At 34.2% G+C, this 22875-nt stretch overlaps 1 protein-coding gene across 1 annotated transcript in view; it reads left to right on the top strand.

Annotated features, from left to right (window-relative positions):
- Positions 1 to 17685, top strand: part of LOC118277557 (uncharacterized) — a 38579-nt gene extending 20894 nt beyond the window's left edge. Inside the window, exons 3-5 of the mRNA XM_050698777.1 lie at positions 14073 to 14147; positions 14493 to 14602; positions 17400 to 17685. Coding sequence (XP_050554734.1) covers positions 14073 to 14147; positions 14493 to 14602; positions 17400 to 17639 — 425 coding nt within the window. The 3' untranslated portion in view covers positions 17640 to 17685. The remainder of the gene's footprint in view (positions 1 to 14072; positions 14148 to 14492; positions 14603 to 17399) is intronic.
- Positions 17686 to 22875: the final 5190 nt, after the last annotated feature.

Genomic DNA, 22875 nt, shown 5'->3' with positions numbered 1-22875 from the left:
TGGTCCTTGTTTCGTATACCTATTCAAATGGGAATTGGTTTCGTTTTATTTGTCAATTATAAGTTTATTTGTTGGGTTTTTCTGGTTTTCTGGTTAAATTATTTAACGTAGGTTTAGTTTGGATATCGATCCTATTAGTAGTTACAATGTAACAAACTGAAATCTATGACATGGGAATTATAACATAAATTGTGAAAAGTGGCATTACGTGTCGTTATGAGCATCTCTGCCTACCCCTTCGAGGATCTTTAAGAGACAAAGTACCGTCGCAAACATTTTACAGGATATAGAGCAAACGAACAGACTTGATATAAACTTGCAATCATGTAATTTTTCCATCGCACGTAAATGTGGTCAGAGTAGTAAGCATCTAACTACATTTCTAGCATTCACATCATAAAACCACATTTTGTACCTCTAAAACCCAGGACACAAAGACAGACACACCAACATCTTCGATTTAACACGTTTTGTACAAGCTCCTTGTAATTAAAGTTAATGATCGTATTAACTAGCTTCCATTAATCGTGTGAATGGAGCGCAAATTGTAAATTCTCTGTAGCAAACTCATCAAGTTATACAACACCAGTTTATCTTGGTCTCGATTTGTTTGGTCTTTGTTCACATTCAAAGGTCTGTTTATACTGGTTTTGTGGAGCTTGATGTGTCGTGTGTTCAAACACAAATCAAAATGTTTCCCTGCAAGATGAAAGGTAATGTATGTGTAGCACATAACGGGTATTTAATCATGCGATAGATTCAGGGTAAACGTCTAGAGTAATTAGGCCGTTTATGTGAATTTGGTTCTAATTTTGTGTAGTGTAGAGTTTGGTTTTGTTTGCGTGAACGATTTATATTAAATGGTGTTACGGTTTTTGTAATGAACAGCTTTTAGTGTTTCATAAGAAAATTCGTAATGCTTTTCTTTAAATATTATCTCATTTGAAATATTGGCTGGCATGTAATGGTCTACATTAAGAAGAAAGGAAACTCAATTTCCTACAAATAACTAATTTATTCATGGATGCACCGTCACACTAATGAAACGAAACTTACCCTTTACCCTCGAACCTATAAATGGCATACTTCTCTTTGTCACAGTATCCTAACATAATATTGTCTACCCTGTACCCTTGTGCTATGTTATACGTAGCTTCGACGTTGTAATTCGCTTTGAAACAACTGAAGTTTTATTATTCAGTTCCTTCCTCGTACGTTGTACGCGGTCGCTCACTAAAATCACATACCTAATGCCATTCCGAGTATAAAATTAAGTTTTGAAGTTGAGGAAATTGTTCCTTATTGTGTTCACAGAAAGAATAGAATAGTAAATACACGACTATAAGTAATTTTTTCCACATAAAGGTAAGGCGTAATGATGCCACTTTTCATTGTTATAGTGGATAAAAAAGTATTTATCAAACACAGGGCTGAAATGTCAACCTTCATATAATAAATAGTATATAGAATATGAAAAGTGAATCCAATATCTTCTGCTTAAGAGTAGTGCTAACTATCATTACATCGACAAGCCATTAAAACTTAAAACAGTAAACATTTCAGTTTAAGATAGAGTTCAATTAACTTCGAACAGACTTTATTTAAACAAACAATTTACGGAGACGTAACGTACAGTTAGCGACGACGGAAATTGCTTCCATTGCAGAATAAATTGATTAGACGTGGAGCCAAAAAAAAAATCTTAAACCTCTCTCCTTTTTAACTTTTCGTGTCCAAAAAGCTTTGTCCTGAAGAGATTCATTTTAATTACGATTTCCACGAGAAATAACGACTCAGGAAAGTACGGCCTTTACCTAGCTACCAATCTTCATTAGCTTCATTATTTCCGTGTAAAATTGTACGCTATGTGCCTTTTTATACGGCTCTATATACAAAACAAGATTTTTTTAGAATGCTGACTTTAAATTTTGTTTTAGAATTACACTTCTTTCTTTTAGGCGTTTGACCGCAAAATTAAAAATTTCGGATGAGATATTGCTTTAAATATTGTGGAGGTTAACTAAGGGAAACGATTTATATCTCAACAATTCAAGTTCCTTCGCAACTTGTGACATAATTTACGTTCTCGTTATTGATTTTTGTGGATATGTCGACAGTTATTCTGGATAGAGACGTGAGAATATGTAGATAGACAGTCAAGTTTGATTTATTTAGGCAGCGAGCGGTCGGTCGCAGCGGCCGTACGTTACTAAGTTGGAGCTCCAACGACATAAATCTCGAGCCACTCCACGCAAAGTGAACGAATTGGACCGAATGAATAATTCCGAATACATTTATGCAAGCGCAAGTATTTCCATAGCATAATCTTGTAGGATCACTAGACAAATACTTTTACAAGATTTGTATAGAAGCAAGATATCGAAATACGCAATAAATCACCCGAAATATTTCCTATAAATATTTACACGATTAAGTGAAACGTGACACAGACTATTTTAGCCATTTAATTCGACCGCAAATAAATGTTTAAAACATTTTGATTACGATGTTCTTCTTTTCAATATTGAACGGTACACAAACACTTTGGTCGAAGTTTGCTCTTTCTAAATAGAAAAGTTTTGATTTGTTGAAAGACAAGACGAAACTAAAGACGAGTGGGAACAACAATCAGCTAAAAGTGAAATCTTTTCTTTCTAACTTTCTATTTTATCTCGAAACAACAGTATTTCTTAAAAACTGAGATAATAAAACTAAGCTATGGTGGACGGACTTTGTTATAACTATCATGGAAACGGAGTATCGGACTTAAAAATGTCCAATCAATGAAATATCAATTTCTTCCTTCATAAAAATAACATGCTATAAGAAAATGTACAATTTATGAACATAAAGTCAACAGAAAATCATGTTACGAAATCCAATTTTTAACATTTGCATGTAAATTTAATTATTGAGAGAATTCCTACGAATTCATACGCTTCATCTCCGGCAGACGCGAAGTTTAATAAGACATTTCTTGTTCATGGTGGTGGAAAACGTAAGGAAAGAACGTACTTTATAAGTATACATCATTAATATTCGATCTTTGAAAAAAAAACTTGAAGAAAATGACATCACATTGATGTCAATTGGACAGAAAATTGACTTGAAAATATTCAAAGTATTATAATTCTGTTTATATTTTATTGATTTGATCATAGAAGTCAAGATTGCCGTAATGTGGCGTGACGTTGCATATAAAAGTAAAAATATATACATGTATATATTCAACTACTACCAAACACATAACCCCCCCACAAAACAAATAGCATAATCAGAGAAACATAATTTTTATTATGCAAACCTCATTAAATATTATTTACGTGGTTCCGTGATCAAATTACCTTAATTGCGGATTAAGGTCCTTGGAGGGTACATGATGTGCTTCATGATGTTAACTGTCTCCACTTGGCGCTTATCGTGACCCTTGCAAATTCAATTATGGACCTTCGTCGCCGCGTTGTTGACTTGCCCTGAGCAAATACCACCCGACCAGACATTGCAACAAATCTTGGAGAGTTTGACCTTCAGTAGACGGTTGAAGGGCCACCCAATCAAACCACGGCTACTAATGATTAAATTGGTTCACTTTTCTGTTCGTATGTGGTAAGAGAAATTAGTTCAGTTGATGGTTTCGTTTGATGTTTAGGCAGCAATTAAACCCTGTGAAGCAGTAAAGAAGACTTTGAATCTCAGCGATTAGTACTATTAGGCTAATAATGTCGGATTGCCTAACGATCCTAATCAGGTTTTGGTAACAGTTTGTCGTAAGTTTAATGCTGTTACTAACATCTATAGAAGCGTGGCAACATTAGTATAACAAGTTTTTACGAAAACTAAACTACAAAATAAATATCTATTACGTTTGCGCTACGTACATTAGCAGGAACTTTCTAGAAATTCGTGGAACACTTTCGTTGAATTTTCCAGCTTACCTGTGAGTTAAATGGAAGCAAATGACGTAAACGGTGCGCACCACGACCGCGTCGCCACTTTCAGGAATTTTTGTTAAGTTGCCTTCCTTATCGGTCTAGGTTTATAAAGGTCTAACGCCAGATTTAGTTTTCATGAAATCCTTTAACATTTTGTTGGAAAAGAAAACGCATTCAAACGTTGAGAATTTATGGGACTTTCATAAAGTGTGGGTGACTGCGTGCTTATGTGTTAGTGTGGGCGTTATCGATAAAAACAGCTATGTACACCACTCTTGGATAAAATGGACTAGACTTTACTAGAGTGATTTATTCGGGAATTACTTACGATATGAAAATATCAATATGGTTATCATGTCTAAAACACCCTTCCCATAACAGAAGGGTATATACTCGAAGTTTGTAAGTAGCAGCACACCACTTTAAAACAAAAACATACAATCTAAATTAAGCAAATAAAATCTAACCTAACATAATAAAGCTTTAAAAAGGGACTGAAAACAGATTAGGTACACACACTGGGGCCAGTTGTACCAGATTTCCATTTGGATGTGGAAACCCAATTAATGAGCGCGCTTAGTAGTTCACAGTTTGTGGGCAACGCCACTGAAAGCCACATGGAACTGTAATGTGTGGGTTTCAGCGATCGCACTAGCTTATAAGTTCAGCTCACATTTCACTAACTTCTGTTTTAAAGAGATTTTAAAACTTTTACTTAATGTTTGGATATCAATTTGTGACAATTATTAGTTAATGTTCAAGTGGTAGTAGTTGATAACTGAAGCCAAAATTAAATAACCTTAATACTAATTAATCTACATTTGGGAGTAAAAAAACGGAGCCATTAAGCTTTTTTATCATTTTAAAGAACCAAAAGAGGATTTCTTAATTTTAAAGGTAAATTGTGAATTAAAATTAACGACTACACAGTTGGCGCGGTGGCTGGCTGCCGTACAACGTATCGCGGGTTTAATTCTCACACGGAACAACTCTTTGTGTGATCCACAAATTGTGGTTTCGGGTCTGGGTGTCATGCATATATGTGAATTTGCATAACACCCATTGTAGATAACGTACCCACGACACAGGAGGAGAACTAAGAGTGGGGCAAGAATTTTTTTTAAATTAAATTGCCTTTTATACTGCATACGTTACTACTTAATAAAATATTTGTAAGTTTAGTTTTTTTTTAACGTCACGCCTTACTTAAATATTAATAAATAATGAAAAAGAAAACTCTAGTGGAGCCGTTTCTTTGCTTCCAATTGTATGTGGTGGAAATGACTTTTTGATAAAATAGTACAACATCACATAGAGAGAATTATTAAAACTTGTTTACAAACTAATTGAAAAATATCACAAAATTGGAGAAACATTAATAAGATTTATCATACTCATCACCGATTAATCGCACAAAAAACTACATAAAAACAAAACAAATACGTATAAATAAATCTTTCAGTCTCTCTTCATTACCCAAAGGTTTTTTACAATATTAAAAAGAGACACACAATAAATAAAACTGTAAAAAACAATGTACTCTCGTAGTAAATGTGCGTTGAACTTTATTCGGAGAACGTAAACGCCCGATTAGGGCAAATGAGGTGTCATTACAGTCCTATTGTTTTTTGCGTCCCTACGATTTGTGGGGTAACTCTTTTAATCGAATGTTAACCCCAACACTACCATTGTGCAAATTGACTGTTTCTTTACCACAGGTGTCAAACAACTGGTCTGATAGTAAACCACGTTTATTGTTTGGGGTAAAAATAGTAACTTTATCTAAAATATAAGAGAAACAAAATAATCTGACTGTCTAATACTAGTTATTTATTTACCGAAGTTGTTTTATTATAACTTTCGTGAGACATACTAAATTAATTATTATATATAACTGATTAACGAGGACCTCGACTAGTTTTAAGCCATACTAGATGCTCATTTTCATGAACAGCATTCCGCGACACGCGACGCGGCGACTGTCGCGCAACAGAGAAACTAGTCGAGTTCCTTGTCAAACAGTTAGTAAGCCGATAACATAATAATTAATGTTTTATTATGATACAATAAAGGAAATTAGAAATTACCTATGTTTATTTAGCTGTCGTATTTTAGCTGCAATTCTTTATTTCTATGTCAAATAACTCTTCCAAAATCAATACGAACGTCACCAAATTGAAGTACACTAGTATATTAACATCAAAACTTGCAGGTCAAACCACATCCATTCATCTAATGTAACCGCAACTCATGTAACAATCACCGTGATGAATGTTTGAAACTAGAGCTCTCAGCGCCACCGCCGCTAGTTCGCGGCCCATGTGACAGGTGGCGACACTGCGCTCGTGCATACGCATGTTTAGAATACATTATTTTGCTTGTTTCAACGTTTGACTTACTAAATGGTTGTTTCATGGCTGTCTTACAAAAAACGTAGGTAGGTACATAAGGAGAAAACAGTTTTGTATTGTATTTTTATTTTAATTTAAATATGCCATCTTTGATCACTATCACAATGATAATTTTATCATGCAAAACATATATGCCACAAGTAAAAGTTGATAGGATATTCTTATCTACAAGATTAAGTCCCTAATTGGCATTTAAACTCAAACAAAAACAGACTAACCAGATAAACTTGTTATCTGATACAAAATAATTAAAAATCAAAGAAACGAAAACAAGAATTGTACACCATTTTAAAAAGAAAAAATACACATCGAAACGCAAATTAAACATGGATATCATATTAAAAAGAGGGCACAAAGAAAATCCCACCGTAATCATAGGTTAGTGAAAATTACAGTCCTACGGAATCCATTAACTCATAATTGCTACTCCGGGCAAGATAATTGAGATCGTTAATAGAAACAGATTTAATTATTTGTGCTACGTTACGCGGCGGAGATTAGAATTCAATCTTTGTTTATGGTAGCAGCTGGGCCTTGGTTCTGCTTGTTTTTGATGGTTTTATATGGTTCTGATACTAACACAAGCGGTATACGCATTCTATGGTATTTGTCTGTTCTGTGGTTGTATAGAATATAGAGTAATGAATCAAGTAGATTTTTTTAAATAATAACTATTATCAGTCGTACTAAATTAACTAAAAATCACCGTTTGCTCACGTAAAGTAATCGAGAAATCAATGAGTAGGTTACGCGACATTATTTTATTTTAAATACTTAAAAATAATAAACAGCTAGGTAAATAAATAAAGCTATTTATTGTTTATCAGTTTGATATTTTCAGTTTTTTTTGGTCTGGTATATCTAGTTAGCTCTATGCTATGGTTGGCAACACTGTTTACACCCTTTTAGAAATCGAACCGTTACCCCTTGCTGAATAAAATTGCACTTGAGATCAGTCAACCAATAAGGCCGATTACATTATTTTACAAAAATGTTTGTTGCATCAGGTAATTAATACGTAATATAACATTTTAAGTTTGCAATATAATATACATTCATATGTACATATAACAAGCACATACTGCATCCACTTTCATTAATATTACAACCGCAATCAAGGACTTAATCTCAGCTGATTAATTAAATTCCGTCAAAATTACATCGTGCGTCTCATTATTATAAATATTATGTAACGAGCTATCCGATTCCTGGCAATATTTATTTAATCTGTTATTATTATTTTGTTTAATAATTACTACTGCAAGATTGATACTTGAGTTATTGCAAGTGCAATTATTAATGTTCGATTACGGAGTTGTTTATAGAGTACATGAATTTAAAAATGGTGCTCGGTATATGAAGTGACGATATTCGGAAGATAGAGATCTTCTGTGGCACGATTGTAGATGCCTATGCCCAACAGTAGACGACCATGGGCATGATGATTTGACAGTAGACACATCGGATTTATAACTAGTCGCAAAACTTGAAAACAAACAAATCGCCAAAACTTTCACAAATGTCATGTAAATTGACGCCATTACGAAGCCACAACTAATCTCATAATACATAATAGAAAAGCTTACTGAAATGACGTTTTCCAAAATGAATTGAATTGACTATAATGAGGTAGGACTAACGCAGCCACTCCCTAATGGTCAGCATGCGTGCACGAAATCACTATATATTCAATCATTCAGAAAAATAAAGCTTACTGAACATTTCGAGGGTCATTTTATACTCGTAAAGAAATTTGAATTGGTCTGGTGACTTTGATATCGCAGTCTTAAATTCTTATATTTTTCTTTAGAATAAAAAGTAGCCTATGTGTTATTCCATATCAGAATCAATCCTTATTCCAAATTTAATGCCAGATCCTTTCAGCCTTTTAGTATCAAACATACATACAAACTTTCGCATTTATAATACTAGTAAGATAACATTACCAATAGGTATTAAAATAACTCAACACTTAAAATTTTGATCATCCTTTAATATTGTTTCCAGTTTATTCGAATATAAAAGTCATTAATTTCAATTACAGTATTTATAGACTCTGTCAAGCAGACTGACAGACGGAAAGTTAGCCGAATTTTCCGAAGATTAGATACCCATCGAAATGCTAATTCGTTTTTGAACTCATTTAGATAAATGTCAAAGTTGCTTGTAGCTTAATTTGAAAAGTGTTTTATTAATTTAGCTAGAGGTGATACTCGCTAACTGTTTTAAATTAATTTACCTTTTTGTTTTATAATTGTAATTTACTAGCTTCTGCCAGCGGCTTCGCCCGTATTGTCGTGGGATAAAAAGTAACCTATATGTTATTCCAGACTATAGTCTACCCCTGTTCCAAATTTCATCGCGATCTCTTTAGCCGTTTTGACATAATTGAGTAACAAACATACACACAAATACACAAACACATAAACTCACCAACTTACGCATTTATATTTATTTATTTATTTAAAAAGCTTTATGCACATGTACATGGGTGGACATAATGCCGTTGGCATTTTCTACCTGTCTGACCCTTGGGTGGTGAAGAGAACATACCAGGCGGGTGCAAGGAACATGATAGATATCTAAAATGGGAAAAATAAGATGTATTTCGGACATATACACAATAATACATACCAGTACACCACCATATATATATACACCAATATATATTTATAATAGTGATATAATATAATACGATACGCACACATAAACACATACATATATAGATACATACATAAACATACTCATACATAACACATACTACATACAGAGAATAGTCAGTGTGATGAATCAGCCAACCTCTTTAGTAAAAGCTCGCGAATCTTCCTCTTAAAAGTTACACGACGTATTTGTCCTGTGTCGTGGGTATGTTTACAAACATACTATTTCACATACACAACATCCAGACCTGAAACAACAATTTGTGAATCACACAAAGTGTTGCTCCGAGCGGGAATCCAATCTGTTATACGTTGCTCGCAGCCAGTAGCCCAGTCACCATCAAAATCAGTTTATGATGTCAGTCGAGCAAAAATTATATTTACCTTACAATAATTTTCAATTTATAGGTATGTCAAAGCCTAAAATCTACCTGTTTAGAACTTATAATCCAGATAAAACATTGCTACTAGTCTATGAGCGATGTGTGTAGTGTGTGTTCGCAAACACACCCATAATATAGAGGATAAAAAGATAAAAAATTACGTGTAGTACAAAGAAAGTGTTTTGTTCTTCTTGTACAATATTCTAGGACAGCTAAGAAGCAACATCGAACCAGATAAAAACCGATTGAGAAACTTTCCCAACAATTTACAGTGCTTCGCGCTCAAAGTGAAAATGCGTAACAAACTCTAAAATGCAGCTCAACAAAGCTAATTGCGAATTCATAGCAATTTTAAAAAGTCCTGATTGATTCTTTTTAAATCACTTCCATAATCCGAACGAAGCGAAGTCCCGTCCCATTGAATATTTCCATCGCGTAACGAAGTAACTGAAAGCCGCAATTTTTTGCTATTTTTACTTTTGCAATATTCATATTTAATTTATCCGAAACATATTGTTTTTTATTTTGGTTCGGGGAGATGGTGAATTTTTAATTTTTAGCGCCCAACAACGTAGCGCTCGCGTCACGTGATCGTGTTCGTGTCGTTTTCGAATTACCTCACGCGTGTATGAACGTGAACTTCGGCGTTTTATATTAAGCAATATCGTTTATTAAAATATGACGCGGATATTACAGCCTATAATATAATTAATTAACAAACTTTTAATATTTAACACAGGAAGATGGAAAGTGTCTACATGCCATTTCCTATAAATATTCATACCTACATACTATGTTTCTCAATATTCTTTCCACTCGGTACCAAAAGTATATTTCTCAAACATCAATCCACACAACCTTAATCTAGACCTCTTCAATGTACAAAAAAGAAAACTTTCAATCCCTTGCTGTCGTTGTCCTTAATACTAGAGGTAGTAAAATGATATCCGTTTTTTATAACAAGACTTAAAGGTAAGCCGGAGGAAAATATTCAGTGCAGAGTACGCAGGTAATAACTCCGTGGAGCGGGGCCCGGCGGAAATTAGAAGCGTCTGTAATATCCCGGGTCGTTCATCTATAAAAATAAAATTGTTAACTCCGACCGTTGCCACATAACACTACTTACTTTATTGGATTTCAACCCCTCGTCGTCGTGTAGTTGTTGTCTAATTTGTCCTTTAAATTGTTACATATTTGTTATTGCTGCGAAGGTTGATATTGGCGTGCAAAATTCAAAACTCACGTGATAGAATGGCATTATGTAGACAGATGATCCAGTTCTTTCATTTAGATTACCGTACTGATCTGTACGAATCACATTAAATATACTTGGTGTGAAAAAGATAAGATCTACAATCCCTTTCAACCGACTGCAATCCTCACTAGAAATACTGGGTCACATTTAAGAGTGTGCAGCTCGCCTTTGTTATACACGATACACCCATTGGGATAGAATGACAATTTAGTTCGCCTCGTCCACCGAACTTTGAGCGAAACGAACGAACACTAACAAAAGTAAAAAATCGTCGTATATCGACACTAGTCAAAGCAATACGATACTGCAGCGCTGCGTCGGATTAAAGATTTGATTTGAACCATGGAGGAATGAATCAGGGGATTCGATCAGAAAGGTGGAACTATACGGGAGTTATGGTACTACTCATAACTGTTTGGGATAGGTCTTCAGATACTGTTGGAGTTTTTCAAAAAGTTTTAGTAACACTTTTAATGCAAGCTTTAACATCTTAAGTCCGTCTTGGTTATATTTTCAATGCATTTATTAACGTAGTATTCAACATACCGCCGCGTCGCGTCCCATGCGCGTCTCAAGGAGCCATTAGACTACCACATATAGAGCCTTTTAGGGCTGATACCTGATCCGAAGCTGCGGACTACCTAGCGGGTTTACCGGGGCTCCTGCTCGATGAACAGGGGTAGGAACGTGGTGGTTTTTAGTCAGTAAGAGACTTCCTCTCACCTCACTCAAGGCCGGAGAAGTCATTGGATTTAACCCCCTTAAAAAAGTCATACGTTATAACTCAGAAATACCCCACTCATATTGTAATCCACATAGTATTAGAATTTATCGCCAAATACCGAGTGCGATTACTGACACCAAAAACTTCGAAATCGAAAATTCCTATTGTAAATACCAGTCTCTTACGCAGCACTATCTAGTACTTTAGTCAATAGGTAGATAGTACCTAAAACTATTTATTAACCGCTTTCCACAACGCTAAACGATAAATTCTTTGAAAGTGAATTACATTGTTTGTCTACAAAAGTTATTTTGAAACTGTCGCCCGCAGAGCTCGCTGATGCATGGTTCGCTGGTTTGAGAATGAATCTGGATTACATACGATCAATAAATTGCAAATGATTATGTTTTATTTTAACGAGATGTAGAACAGGTAATAGAGCATGCAGTAAGAATTTTTGGGACTCATTAACTATAGAATGATCTGTGCGGCGGTATTCTTTTTTTTTTTTAATAATTTTATTCAAAGTTTTTACAAAAATTGTGGCCTTAAATCTAGATTCGCCAAACTGTAACGTTTGATGGCGAAGAATTCTTGAACCGATACGACTTTCAAACCTTCAAGAAAACAGTGTATTACTGGCAACGCACCTGTGTCTCCTCTGGTGTTGCGGGTGTCTATGAGCGGCGCTGATCGCTTACCATCAGGTGACCCGTATGCTCATTTGCCCTTATTCCATAAAAAAGTTATTCAGCAAAAATTTAGATTTCAAACAATTACAATATGTACGGCAGCAAGAAAGCGTTATTAATTTAATGGTTGAGTAAGTATTATATGACTAGGTACTTGACATGAAATCTTGTTCTTGATTCTAGATTAGATATAATTATAATTTTCGTAATTAAGTCTGGAACATTAGCAACAAAAGTCTGGAAATATAATATTATATTTTTGGCAGTTCGACTTAGCTTAACGTGTGAATCAAACATTGTGAATAAAGATTTTTCGCTTGGCTGAATGATACCTACCTGTGTTCATTGCTATTTTCATCTGTTTTTTATTAGCTGTAAGTTCTCCATAAATAAATAAATACCTCTCCACAATAGTGACTGCACAGTTGGCGCGGTGGCTGGGCATCTGACTGCTGTGCAACGTGTCGCGAGATCCATTCCCGCACGGAACAACTGTGTGTGATCCACAGATTGTGGCTTCGGGTCTGGGTGTCATGTGTTTGTGAAATTGTATGTTTGTAAAAGCACCCACGACACAGTTGAAAATCTTAATGCGAGTCAACATTTTATTTAAAAAAACATAGTAAATACATAGAAATTACTATCATCGATCACTAAAAAACATATTTCTTTACCAATCCCTTAGGATACCATTTACCTACGTGTTCATACTGAAAAGCAATTGGTATATAATACAACCCTCAGGGGGCAATCCACCAATCAGTGCCTGTTTTATGTTCCCTTTATTGTAATAAACCTACAGAATAACTTCATACAAAATTATTTATGGCATACCGTATCAGATTGGAATTACAGATTTATTTATATTCCCTGTGGTCTCAACTCGGGATAAGTATAACACTCCAATAATTTCCACAAATAGCTATCATAAAGGCTAAGTAAAGGGATTATCTAAGGAATGGAAAAATGCTTTCCCTGAAACTTCGTTACCAGATATTTCCCCGTGCACATGGGAATTCTATTCTTAGTACGAAAGACGTTTTTCAATCCATTGAGTCTTAAAATTGTTGATTACATTAGACAATGTGTTCTTAACAAGGTTCCTGTATTCTAGCCGCTTTAACTTACCTATAAACAAAGCAATCGATTCCGGGTTTGATAAAATACTTAGTACAGATCAATAAAGTTGATATAACTTACTGATGCCTTAAAGATACTATTACATATGCTCTAAACTAGCATGCTAAAAGGCGTAAAAATCTTGAAAAATAAAACGTCTGCCGATTCGCAAGCGTAGCCAAAATGAGCACAGTATTTTGACCAGTGCTCAATTGAAGCGTGATTTTGTGCTTCAAATTAGCATGTGTAACGGTACCTTAACTCACAAACCACGGGTGTTATGTCTTTTCATATATTAGGAATGCACTTCTTCTAAATATGAATAATCCAGTCTATAATTTGTTTACAGAGTACAACATTAACAACAATAAAAAATGTCAGTTTATTGAAATGAGCGACCTTCAGGAAAAAACAAATATGTTGTTTGGTGATACCATATTATTCATTCTAAATTTTTGTTTGTAAACAAATATCAGTACATATATAAAGCGAGGCACTTGCATTGAATTTGAGTCAATTGTCACCTCTTTAGCCAAATAGTAGTGAAAAACAGTGTTTTAAAATGAAGTTTGTTATTGTTTTAGTGTTCACAACATTATTAGTTAAGTATTTATTTATATTTTTATATTTACTAGCAAATGATTAACGTACCTAGTATTTCCATTTAACATATTTGGCGTTTATAACAACTTTTTCTTTAAATTGGTTTCATTATTCTTAGTTGGGTCTTTATCAAATTTTTTACGGTTATTTTTTATTTATCTATACTCTATTAAATAGATAATAATGTAGATATTGATTGAAATTGGCTCTAATAATTTAGATGAAACGTAGGACTTAAATAAAATTACATACGTCTTTCACGCATTAAAATTAATTTACATTTTCTATTACAGTGCTACAAATATCCAGTTATAAATCATATTCAACGCTCCACAGCGTCGTGTTTACAAAGCTTAATTCCATGAAAGGTAATTTTTCTCCGTGAAGAATGCATGCATTCGTCACAAACAATAGGCGGCCTTCAAATGACAATATTTGCATCTTGCTTAGAAACAATTAAAATTGTGCATGAAGGGCAATATTAGATCCGCCTATCGTATTTGACGATTGCATGCATTCGTCAATGTGGACAGTAAGGCTAAGAGACGAAATATTTGCGTTCACACAACTAACTAGGTCCACCTTGTGAGATAGTAACGAATAATAAATTTTACTTATAAAATCTTGAAATCTTGTAAATACAATATGTATTTCAGTTTCAAACAAAAATCCGTTATCCCCATTATCTAAAGCTGTCCTAATACAATTTTCAGAGACTACACACAGCGAATACTTTTTGGGAAAATGTGCGCCATTGAACAAAGAGGTTCTATGGGTAGATCATTTCACATATAAAGACCTTAAGGGAAAAATGATGGTTCAGGTATATATCACACTCGTTGTCAAATCACAATTAAAAGAAGAAAGATGGATTTCAATTTTTTTTTTAATTTTCAATACATCAATACTCATTAAAAGATAGCTTCCGAAATGTATAAATCCCGAAATATTTCCTTGCATAAATAATTATGTAACGAAAAACTCAATAAGTGGAAACCGAACCCAAAGATTCTTAATAGTCCAAGAGCTACTGAACTCCCCGACTAACGGTCTTCCTGTAAGTGAAGTGATGATTCATAGTACACCAAGGCCAATAACAATGACCTGGCAGGCATCAACACTGCTCGTCATCAGCCCTTTAATGTTTTAAAATGTTAAATAAATAAGAAAAAAGAACTTACTTTTGTAAGCTTAAAAATTTGATATAGGTAATTTAGTTTATTTATTGATAATTATGGAAAAAAATTGACAGGCGATTTGAATAAGCAAAATCTGCCAGGTGAATCGAAAGGTGCATAGTTTAAGGAGTAAAATAAACTTTCTCCTGTAAAGTTGAAATTTAGGTATGTGTTTGAGTAAGTCATTTAGAAGAAATGTGTGCAATGACAGGCGGTTCTGAGTAGCATAAGACCTTGACAGGCGAGGGGAAAGATGCTAAGAGCATGCGATGCAAGAGGCGTAATGTTAATGCATATAGTGTGAGTAAGACGGTTTTGTAGTGCTACGAACTACTATGCTTCATATATTTAATTAATTTGGGAGTTTGAAATGAAAATGGCTACAAGACTTCTTTTTATCTCGGTTACATCCCGTGGCAAACACGTAGAATGCTGAAGGAATCACCATAAACACGGAAATCAATCTACTAATAACTCAAATGATGTACCTTGTTAATATGTATCAGTATATTTTATTGATAATGATACCTAATTAGAAAATTATTTCTAAGACAAAATCATCTCTTCGAGTTCTCAATATCGTAGTCATACCTAATTATTATTTTTAAACTTACTTATCCCGTATCATCATAACACATGATAATACGGATAAATTTAGTTGTCATTATTATTCTACAATTCTACAATATAAAACTGTTACCGCCAATCTTAACACTTTTTATCTTAATCGTATAATAGGTCTAAACAAAAAAGGTAGTTATTTAAATAATATAATAATAAAGGTTAATTATTTATAATCTATGGTTATCGACATAAATTTTAATTATTTAATATTATTTATATTTTTCTCGATTAATATGTGTATTTAATCATGATTTTATGAAATATGCAACTAGCTTCTGCCCGCGACTTCGTCCGCGGAAAATTAAAAAAATTAGGGTTGTATTACCCCTAACATTTAGGGGAATGAAAAATAGATGTTGGCCGATTCTCATAGATACCGGATATTTAAGCACAAAAAATTTCATCAAAATCGGTCAACCCGTTTCGGACGAGTATGGAAACGAAAACTGTGACACGAGAATTTTATATAATATTAGATAACAAAATAACTTAGAAATATTTGTAATTTCAAATATTAACCTATTTATTGTAGTTCATTTCGTTCGTTTCAATCGTTTCATTTCATTAGTTCCCTAATGCTGATACTGCCGAATCACAGTCAACTGAAACTGAAGATTATATTTCAGGTGACACACAGCTATTTGATTTTTATAAGATTTAATATACAGTCCTACGTAAATGAGCGCGATATTAAATCTCAATGAAATTATTAATTAATTAAAATATTGTTTTCTTTTCAGTGGAGGAAAACGATATCAATGGGTCGGATAATTATGAAAGTAGTTATGAAGACTTGGATGACGATGAATTAACGTTAAAAAACATAACAATTAATAAAAAAAATTAGATCTATAATTTTTTTTTTTATTTAATGTCATTCACACAATATGTATTGACGTTACGCCTCTTGCTTCGCACAATCTTAGCATCTTAAAGATGATTCTGACTCACAAAATTATCCGTTTTTAATGTATTATAAATGAGTGTATGCCAAAAGATTTTCTGCGAAATGAAGTGTATGCCATGCGTTATGCAAAATAAAATTTTATTATGGTGTAAAAGGTAGACCCGTTTGTCACGTGATGCAACCGCGATAAAAAGAAGTCTTGTAGCCATTTTCATTTCAAACTCCCAAATTAATTAAACATATGAAGCGTAGTAGTTCGTAGCACTACAAAACCGTCTTACTCACACTATATGCATTAACATTACGCCTCTTGCATCGCACGCTCTTAGCATCTTTCCCCTCGCCTGGCAAGGTCTTATGCTACTCAGAACCCAGGCGGTTCCGAGTCATTGCATATATTTCTTCTAAATGACTTACTCAAACACACTTGTACTTAAATTTCATCTTTACAGGAGAAAGTTTATTTGACTTCCTAAACTATGAACCTTTCGATTCACCTGGCAGATACTTCTGCTTATTCAAATTGCCTGTCAATTGCCTATAAACTAAATTATATTAAATTTTTAAGCTTACAGAAGTAAGATTTTTTGTCTTATTTATTTTACATAGTTATTAAAACATTTAAGGGCTGATGACGTGCAGGGTTGATGCCTGGCAGGTCATTGTTATTGGCCTCGGTGTACTATGAATCATCACTCCACAATCTCTCCACCTATAAGGTTATGACTGCATCACGTTTTTTTTTTTAAATAGCCGACTGCTCTACGCTGGACTACACTGAAAATCCACTGTCGGTTTTTTTATAGGCATTTGATTAAATTGAATTGCACTTAAATGGTTCAACGACCGATACCAAAAACTTAAAGTCTGTGTAATGGCTAATGGTTACTTACCTTGACTCTTTATTTCAGGGGTTTATGAATTACACCGAAAAGACTCCCAAGCTACCAGACTGCATACGTATAAAAGCAAAGGCTCCTTACGCCGATTTGGTTAGGTATAACTCGTACCACTTTACATTATGCTATGGTAGACTAACATTCTATATAAGGGGTACCGTATTTTACTATCATTACTATGAATGGTTCATGCCCCTGGAAATGCAAGAAGGTATAGATTGGTTTATATATTTCTACAAAACAAAAGTATAAGAAAGACATTAATTCATGTACCTACTTACGATGAACAATGAAGAAATAAATGAGAATATGTAATATAATATGAATTGTTTTTTTATTTGTTTTCTCTAATTTAATTAACGCCCAGTCCTGCTATCTTTTGTATTTAAATATTATTTTATTTTTTTCTAAAATTATGTTTTAAATCTCAGTGTATCAATTTAATTTCCCAATACATACCTTCATATTATATACGTATTAAATATAATTATGTCCTAGCCAACTAGTTTATTAGTCGTTGTAACCAAAGCCTAAGGACTTGGCGGTGCTCAACCCATGCACGGTACAACGCCACCGTATGTTCCACCGTGTCCTCCGGGCAGTCCTCGCAGTGATATTTCCCGAGCCCTGGCGTTTCCTCCCGCCCAATCAGAACTAGGAACCTTTCGAAACTCCCATGTACGGTAAGCACCTGCGTCAGGCGATAGGTGAGGATGCTGTGGCGTCTCTCAAGCCACTCCTCATAGAGGGGACTTACCACTGCAAAGACAGGGAGCCCAAGAATTATAGGTACTGTGATATCATTTAATAAAACAGGTTAGGCCGATAATTTAATGGCTTAAGCTAGTTAGCTGTTTTTTTTTTATTATAACATCACGCCTTTAATCCCCGAGGGGTAGGCAGAGGTGCTCATTATGGCACATAATGCCAATGTACACCCATATTTCACAATTTAGCTAGTTGGCTGTAACATATGTATATGATAATGTGACATAATGTATAAACCTAAACTATCAAAGTACGTACAACAATAAACAAAGTAGTTACAAACTTGACATAAACGTAGAGTTGCCAGCATCGACAAACATTCAATAAATACGCCGAAAGTGAATTATATTGTTTACCAAGGAAACTTGTACTCGCGGATAACTGAATTCTGGCAACACATCCAAATATTGATCAAGTGCTACAATGACATGGAGTATAGAGATAAGGAGTTCTGCTCTCTCGGTAATGTGGGCGAAACCGCTGGCGAAACTAGTAATATCTGGTTTTCTCTTTTCTGCGATTATCCTAAAGATTTGTTCGTTTAGCCGCGCTTACTCTGATACTATAACTACTAGAGATGAGAGAAATTTCTTCGCTTTTTCTTAAATATTAAAAAAAATCGTCGGTTACTTTTATTGGTTAAGGAAACCTTGTGTTGTAATATCTTATTCTTGGTTTATTACATGTCGTTGCAGCCTCTAATTAAGGCTACACTATACAATGTTAAAAATCGGTCATGTATTTTGGTGTATGCTTTGTTGGTTACCCTTAAATAATATAAGTAAATAAGTTAAGTTAAGTAAATACTTACTCAAGTCACAAAAACTACTTAGAAAAATGTGATCTAATGTGACGTTTCGTTAACTTTACAATAAAGATGACATATAGTAATTGCAAGCTAGTTTATAAACAAAATAGTGACCTATAAAAAGTCTAATTTCATCATACACAACAGCTCTATAGTTTTTTTTTTTCAGTTTCATTTCTATACACGTCACTCCTTATCCTTATCATAATCCATGATCCATATTTTAGCAACTAATTATAATTTAATCTTGTTAAGATAATTAGATCCTAAGTTGAAGGAAAATTAATTAGATACATACACGTTAGCTATTATCTTAAGTCAAATACCTGAATCTATTTGTAAAGTCAATACAATTATGTCATTGTAAATAGTCATACATTAACAATTAATTTCAATTGAGTATTCACGAGTCGACTTAATTCACATTTTATACGTATAACTTAAAACGCCTTAAATGCATTCATTACCTAGTTGTGTGGTTAAAAGCCCACGACATTTAATTTCCTAGGTTTTTTACTCTATTACACTGCTAGGATTTTCATATATATTAGGGGAAAGTGGGGGAAACACGAACACCTAAGGGAAAATATAAATAAAACAGTGGAATCAAATCACAGAGTTTCTTTAATTATTAAATTATAAACTTTACTTATCTAGCTAACGTATTACTAATCAACATCATTATTTTTTTAAATAAAATAAAACAAAATGACCCAAAAACAAAACCCTTAGTGTTCGGTTTTACCCAACTGATGTCGGGTAAAGCCGAACACCAAGTGGGGTAATCACGTACTAACATTACTAAGGTAAATTGTAGTTTTTGGAACACAAGTATTTGCTGCTCTGCCAATGCTGAGTTTCTTGGTTTGAACATCGACTATAGCCTTTTTGAGATCCTCTAAACTGTATTTAGTTTCAGTTTTTCTTTTATAATTACGGGGCATCTGAAACAATTTATTTGATGTTTAGCATTATCAAAATCACCCGACAACATAATTTAGTGCCACAAAGAAATCAACATAGACTGGAAAACACTATGCCCTATTTGCCAGTGGCTAGTTGGAAAAAAATATGAACAGGGAACTAACAAAAAAAGGAGAGAGGAGTAATGCCGAACGTTCGAGATTACCCGACATGCAGCGTTCGCCTTTACCCCACCGGGTTGAAAAAAATAAAATGGAAAAAATATTTTAAGTTATAAAACTTTTACCAAATGCATCACTATCATTTCAATGGTTTAGTATGTAAGTTTCCCACTATGTAAAGGTTAAATAACTATTCTCAATAGAAATAAAGCTACACCAAGTTCAATTTATCAAAAAATTACATCGAAAACATTGAAAATATTAAAATTGACATACCTTAAAAAGTACGTGCGCCCGCGTCTCCCGTGTCGTTGACTGGCACTGGTGGTGGCGTGATCTTTGAGTTACCGGCGAGTGATATACGGCTATATCTTTCTAACATATTAAAACTATTGGGTTCGGGTTTACCCCGCGTTCGCGTTTACCCCACTTTCCCCTATGTACATTGTACATATCACACCCATACCCGGAACTATAAAATTATTTGTATGGTTCACAAATTAATTGGCTTTGGATCTCGCATCACGACAGCCAGTACCCTTAAATAGTATGTGTTTGTTTTACGTTTAAAATAATCGAATTTAAATAACATAATAAATATCCAATATTTTTTTAAGACACGTATCAAGGATCATTTAACTGGCCCTTAACCCTTAAACTGGCAAGCACTTTTATTTCTTTAATTTATCATTTTAATGTTATTTTTGTATTTATTATGATCCCAGAGGAGTAAAAAAAATTATGGAAAAAATCTGTATATTACAGTTTTCGCGAAAACCTGTGTACTTCAGAGAGTACATTGCCAATTATAGTGTAAACTACGTTTGTACTACGTGTAGCACACTGCCAATATATCACTAATACTCATTTTGTTAATTTATTACTTTATTTACAAAAAAATCATAACAAACAAAAATTATTTAGTATGAAATTGACGTCATCAGTCACGTTCATACTCTGCAAGATTATTTCGGAGAGTGCGAGGTGGAATTGCACAACTTGATTCCCCCTAGTCCTTTAAATCATCGAATCACAAGACAATCGGCGAAGCGCCACCGCTTCATGGTAGATATCCCATCCACTCGCACCAAGCGCTTTGTTTCAAGCTTCCTTATGCGAACTGCTAGAGAGTGAAATTCTTTGCTGGAATCTGTGTTTCCTGATGGGTATAACCTGGGTGTCTTCAAAGTCCGAGTGAATAGGTTGCTTATGGGCAGACGTGCTCCATTGTAGGCCGCATCATCACGTACGAACAGGTGAGATAGCAGCCAAACGTCAACCCATCAAACGTAAAAAAAAACTCAACTTTTGTTATTATAATATATAAAATATGGAAATAAAATACATATTGATTAACACTATTCATTTGGCAATGTACTTCGTGTATACCAAAGTCTATTTCGTACTGATCTGGCAACGGTATTCACGGAGTACATACTTTGATTCTAGCTTATAATATTGTTATTATGTAAATTAGAGCAATAATATCGAATATTTTATGTTACTTGTTAGGCCCCCTTGTGCCTCAAAGCCAAAAACCCAGAACTCCCAAACGAAAAAGTAAAGAAAACAATAAAAACCTTACCCGGGTCGCAGAGACACCAGACCGTTTCGAAAAAAAATTGAATTTGACAAATTATTTTCGATTTTATCACAATTTACAATAAATTTCTACCAAGATTGACAATTATTGCTACTTATTTAATATAAAAAAAATAGGTTTTTTTAAATATTTGGGTCATTAGATTTTTTTAAAGTTTATGGTATTAGTGGAGTACAGTGCCAATTTAAGGGTTAATCGATAGGAACCAACGAACTTCTGTCTGTTTATTTGTAACAATAAAAAGTTAACCAACTTCAAGTCCAATTTAACTTTTGCTTCTGATAACCGAAATTATTTGTTGGCTATAAACAAGTTGCCAAGTTAATTTGTACATCTATCGAGTTAATGTAAACTTTAACGTCGTTTATTCGATAACTGTTCATTTAAGAGTGCGTAATAAGCAATTTTGGTCTATCGTTCGTCAAATCGATAGGCTTCTGCCTAGCTCTACTTACTAAATAAAAAATCAAGTGTATTGATGTCTATTTTCCGCAAGTAACAGTTGATTTCGAGAAGTTATTAGGACGTATTTTTTTATGGGATACGCCGGTAAACAAACGGACAGATCCCTTAATGACAAGCAATCAGCGCCGCTCATGGACACCTGAAACACCAGAGGCGTTACAAGTGCGTTGCTGGCGTTTTGGGGGTAAGGAATTTGAGAGTTTATGGAAAGGGGTAACTGCGTGGGTAATTGAGCCTCATAAAAACAACGCAAGCGTCGCTTCACGTCGGATTTTTATAAGGTCGTGGTGTCACTCCGGTGGACCCAAATCATGTGACTAATATGACAATAATGTAGCTGTTCACCAAAATCATCATCAAGTCAGTCAATTAAGAATTCATAATAGATACTCAACAGCCACTAATTTCAATATAAGTATCATATAACACTTTAATATAAACATGTAGATAGTAAGTAGTCTCATATGCCGCAGCCATTGATTGGGGTTAACATGTCAACTTCACTTAATGAGGCCAAGGGCGGGGCGGCTGACTTCCAACAGCAAACATCAAAGGGCAAGCTCTCGACTAGTGCAGAAGTGCTCTTAGTAGCTAACGAACGACTTGGATAAAACCCCACCACTTGTACTAGTTAGCGAATGAGCGGAAACTCATTGGTCCCGTGATTATGTTGACTTTTTTAAGTGTTCACTGCTCAGCATAGTTGTAGTGTTATCTGTGTGTTATGTGTTCTAAGGATAATATTAAATACTAGTGGTC

Source organism: Spodoptera frugiperda, chromosome 15, assembly GCF_023101765.2.
Source record: "Spodoptera frugiperda isolate SF20-4 chromosome 15, AGI-APGP_CSIRO_Sfru_2.0, whole genome shotgun sequence".
Classification (NCBI taxonomy): Eukaryota; Metazoa; Arthropoda; class Insecta; order Lepidoptera; family Noctuidae; genus Spodoptera; species Spodoptera frugiperda.
Note: the sequence above shows the minus strand (reverse complement) of the source record. Positions and strands in the feature narration are given on the sequence as shown.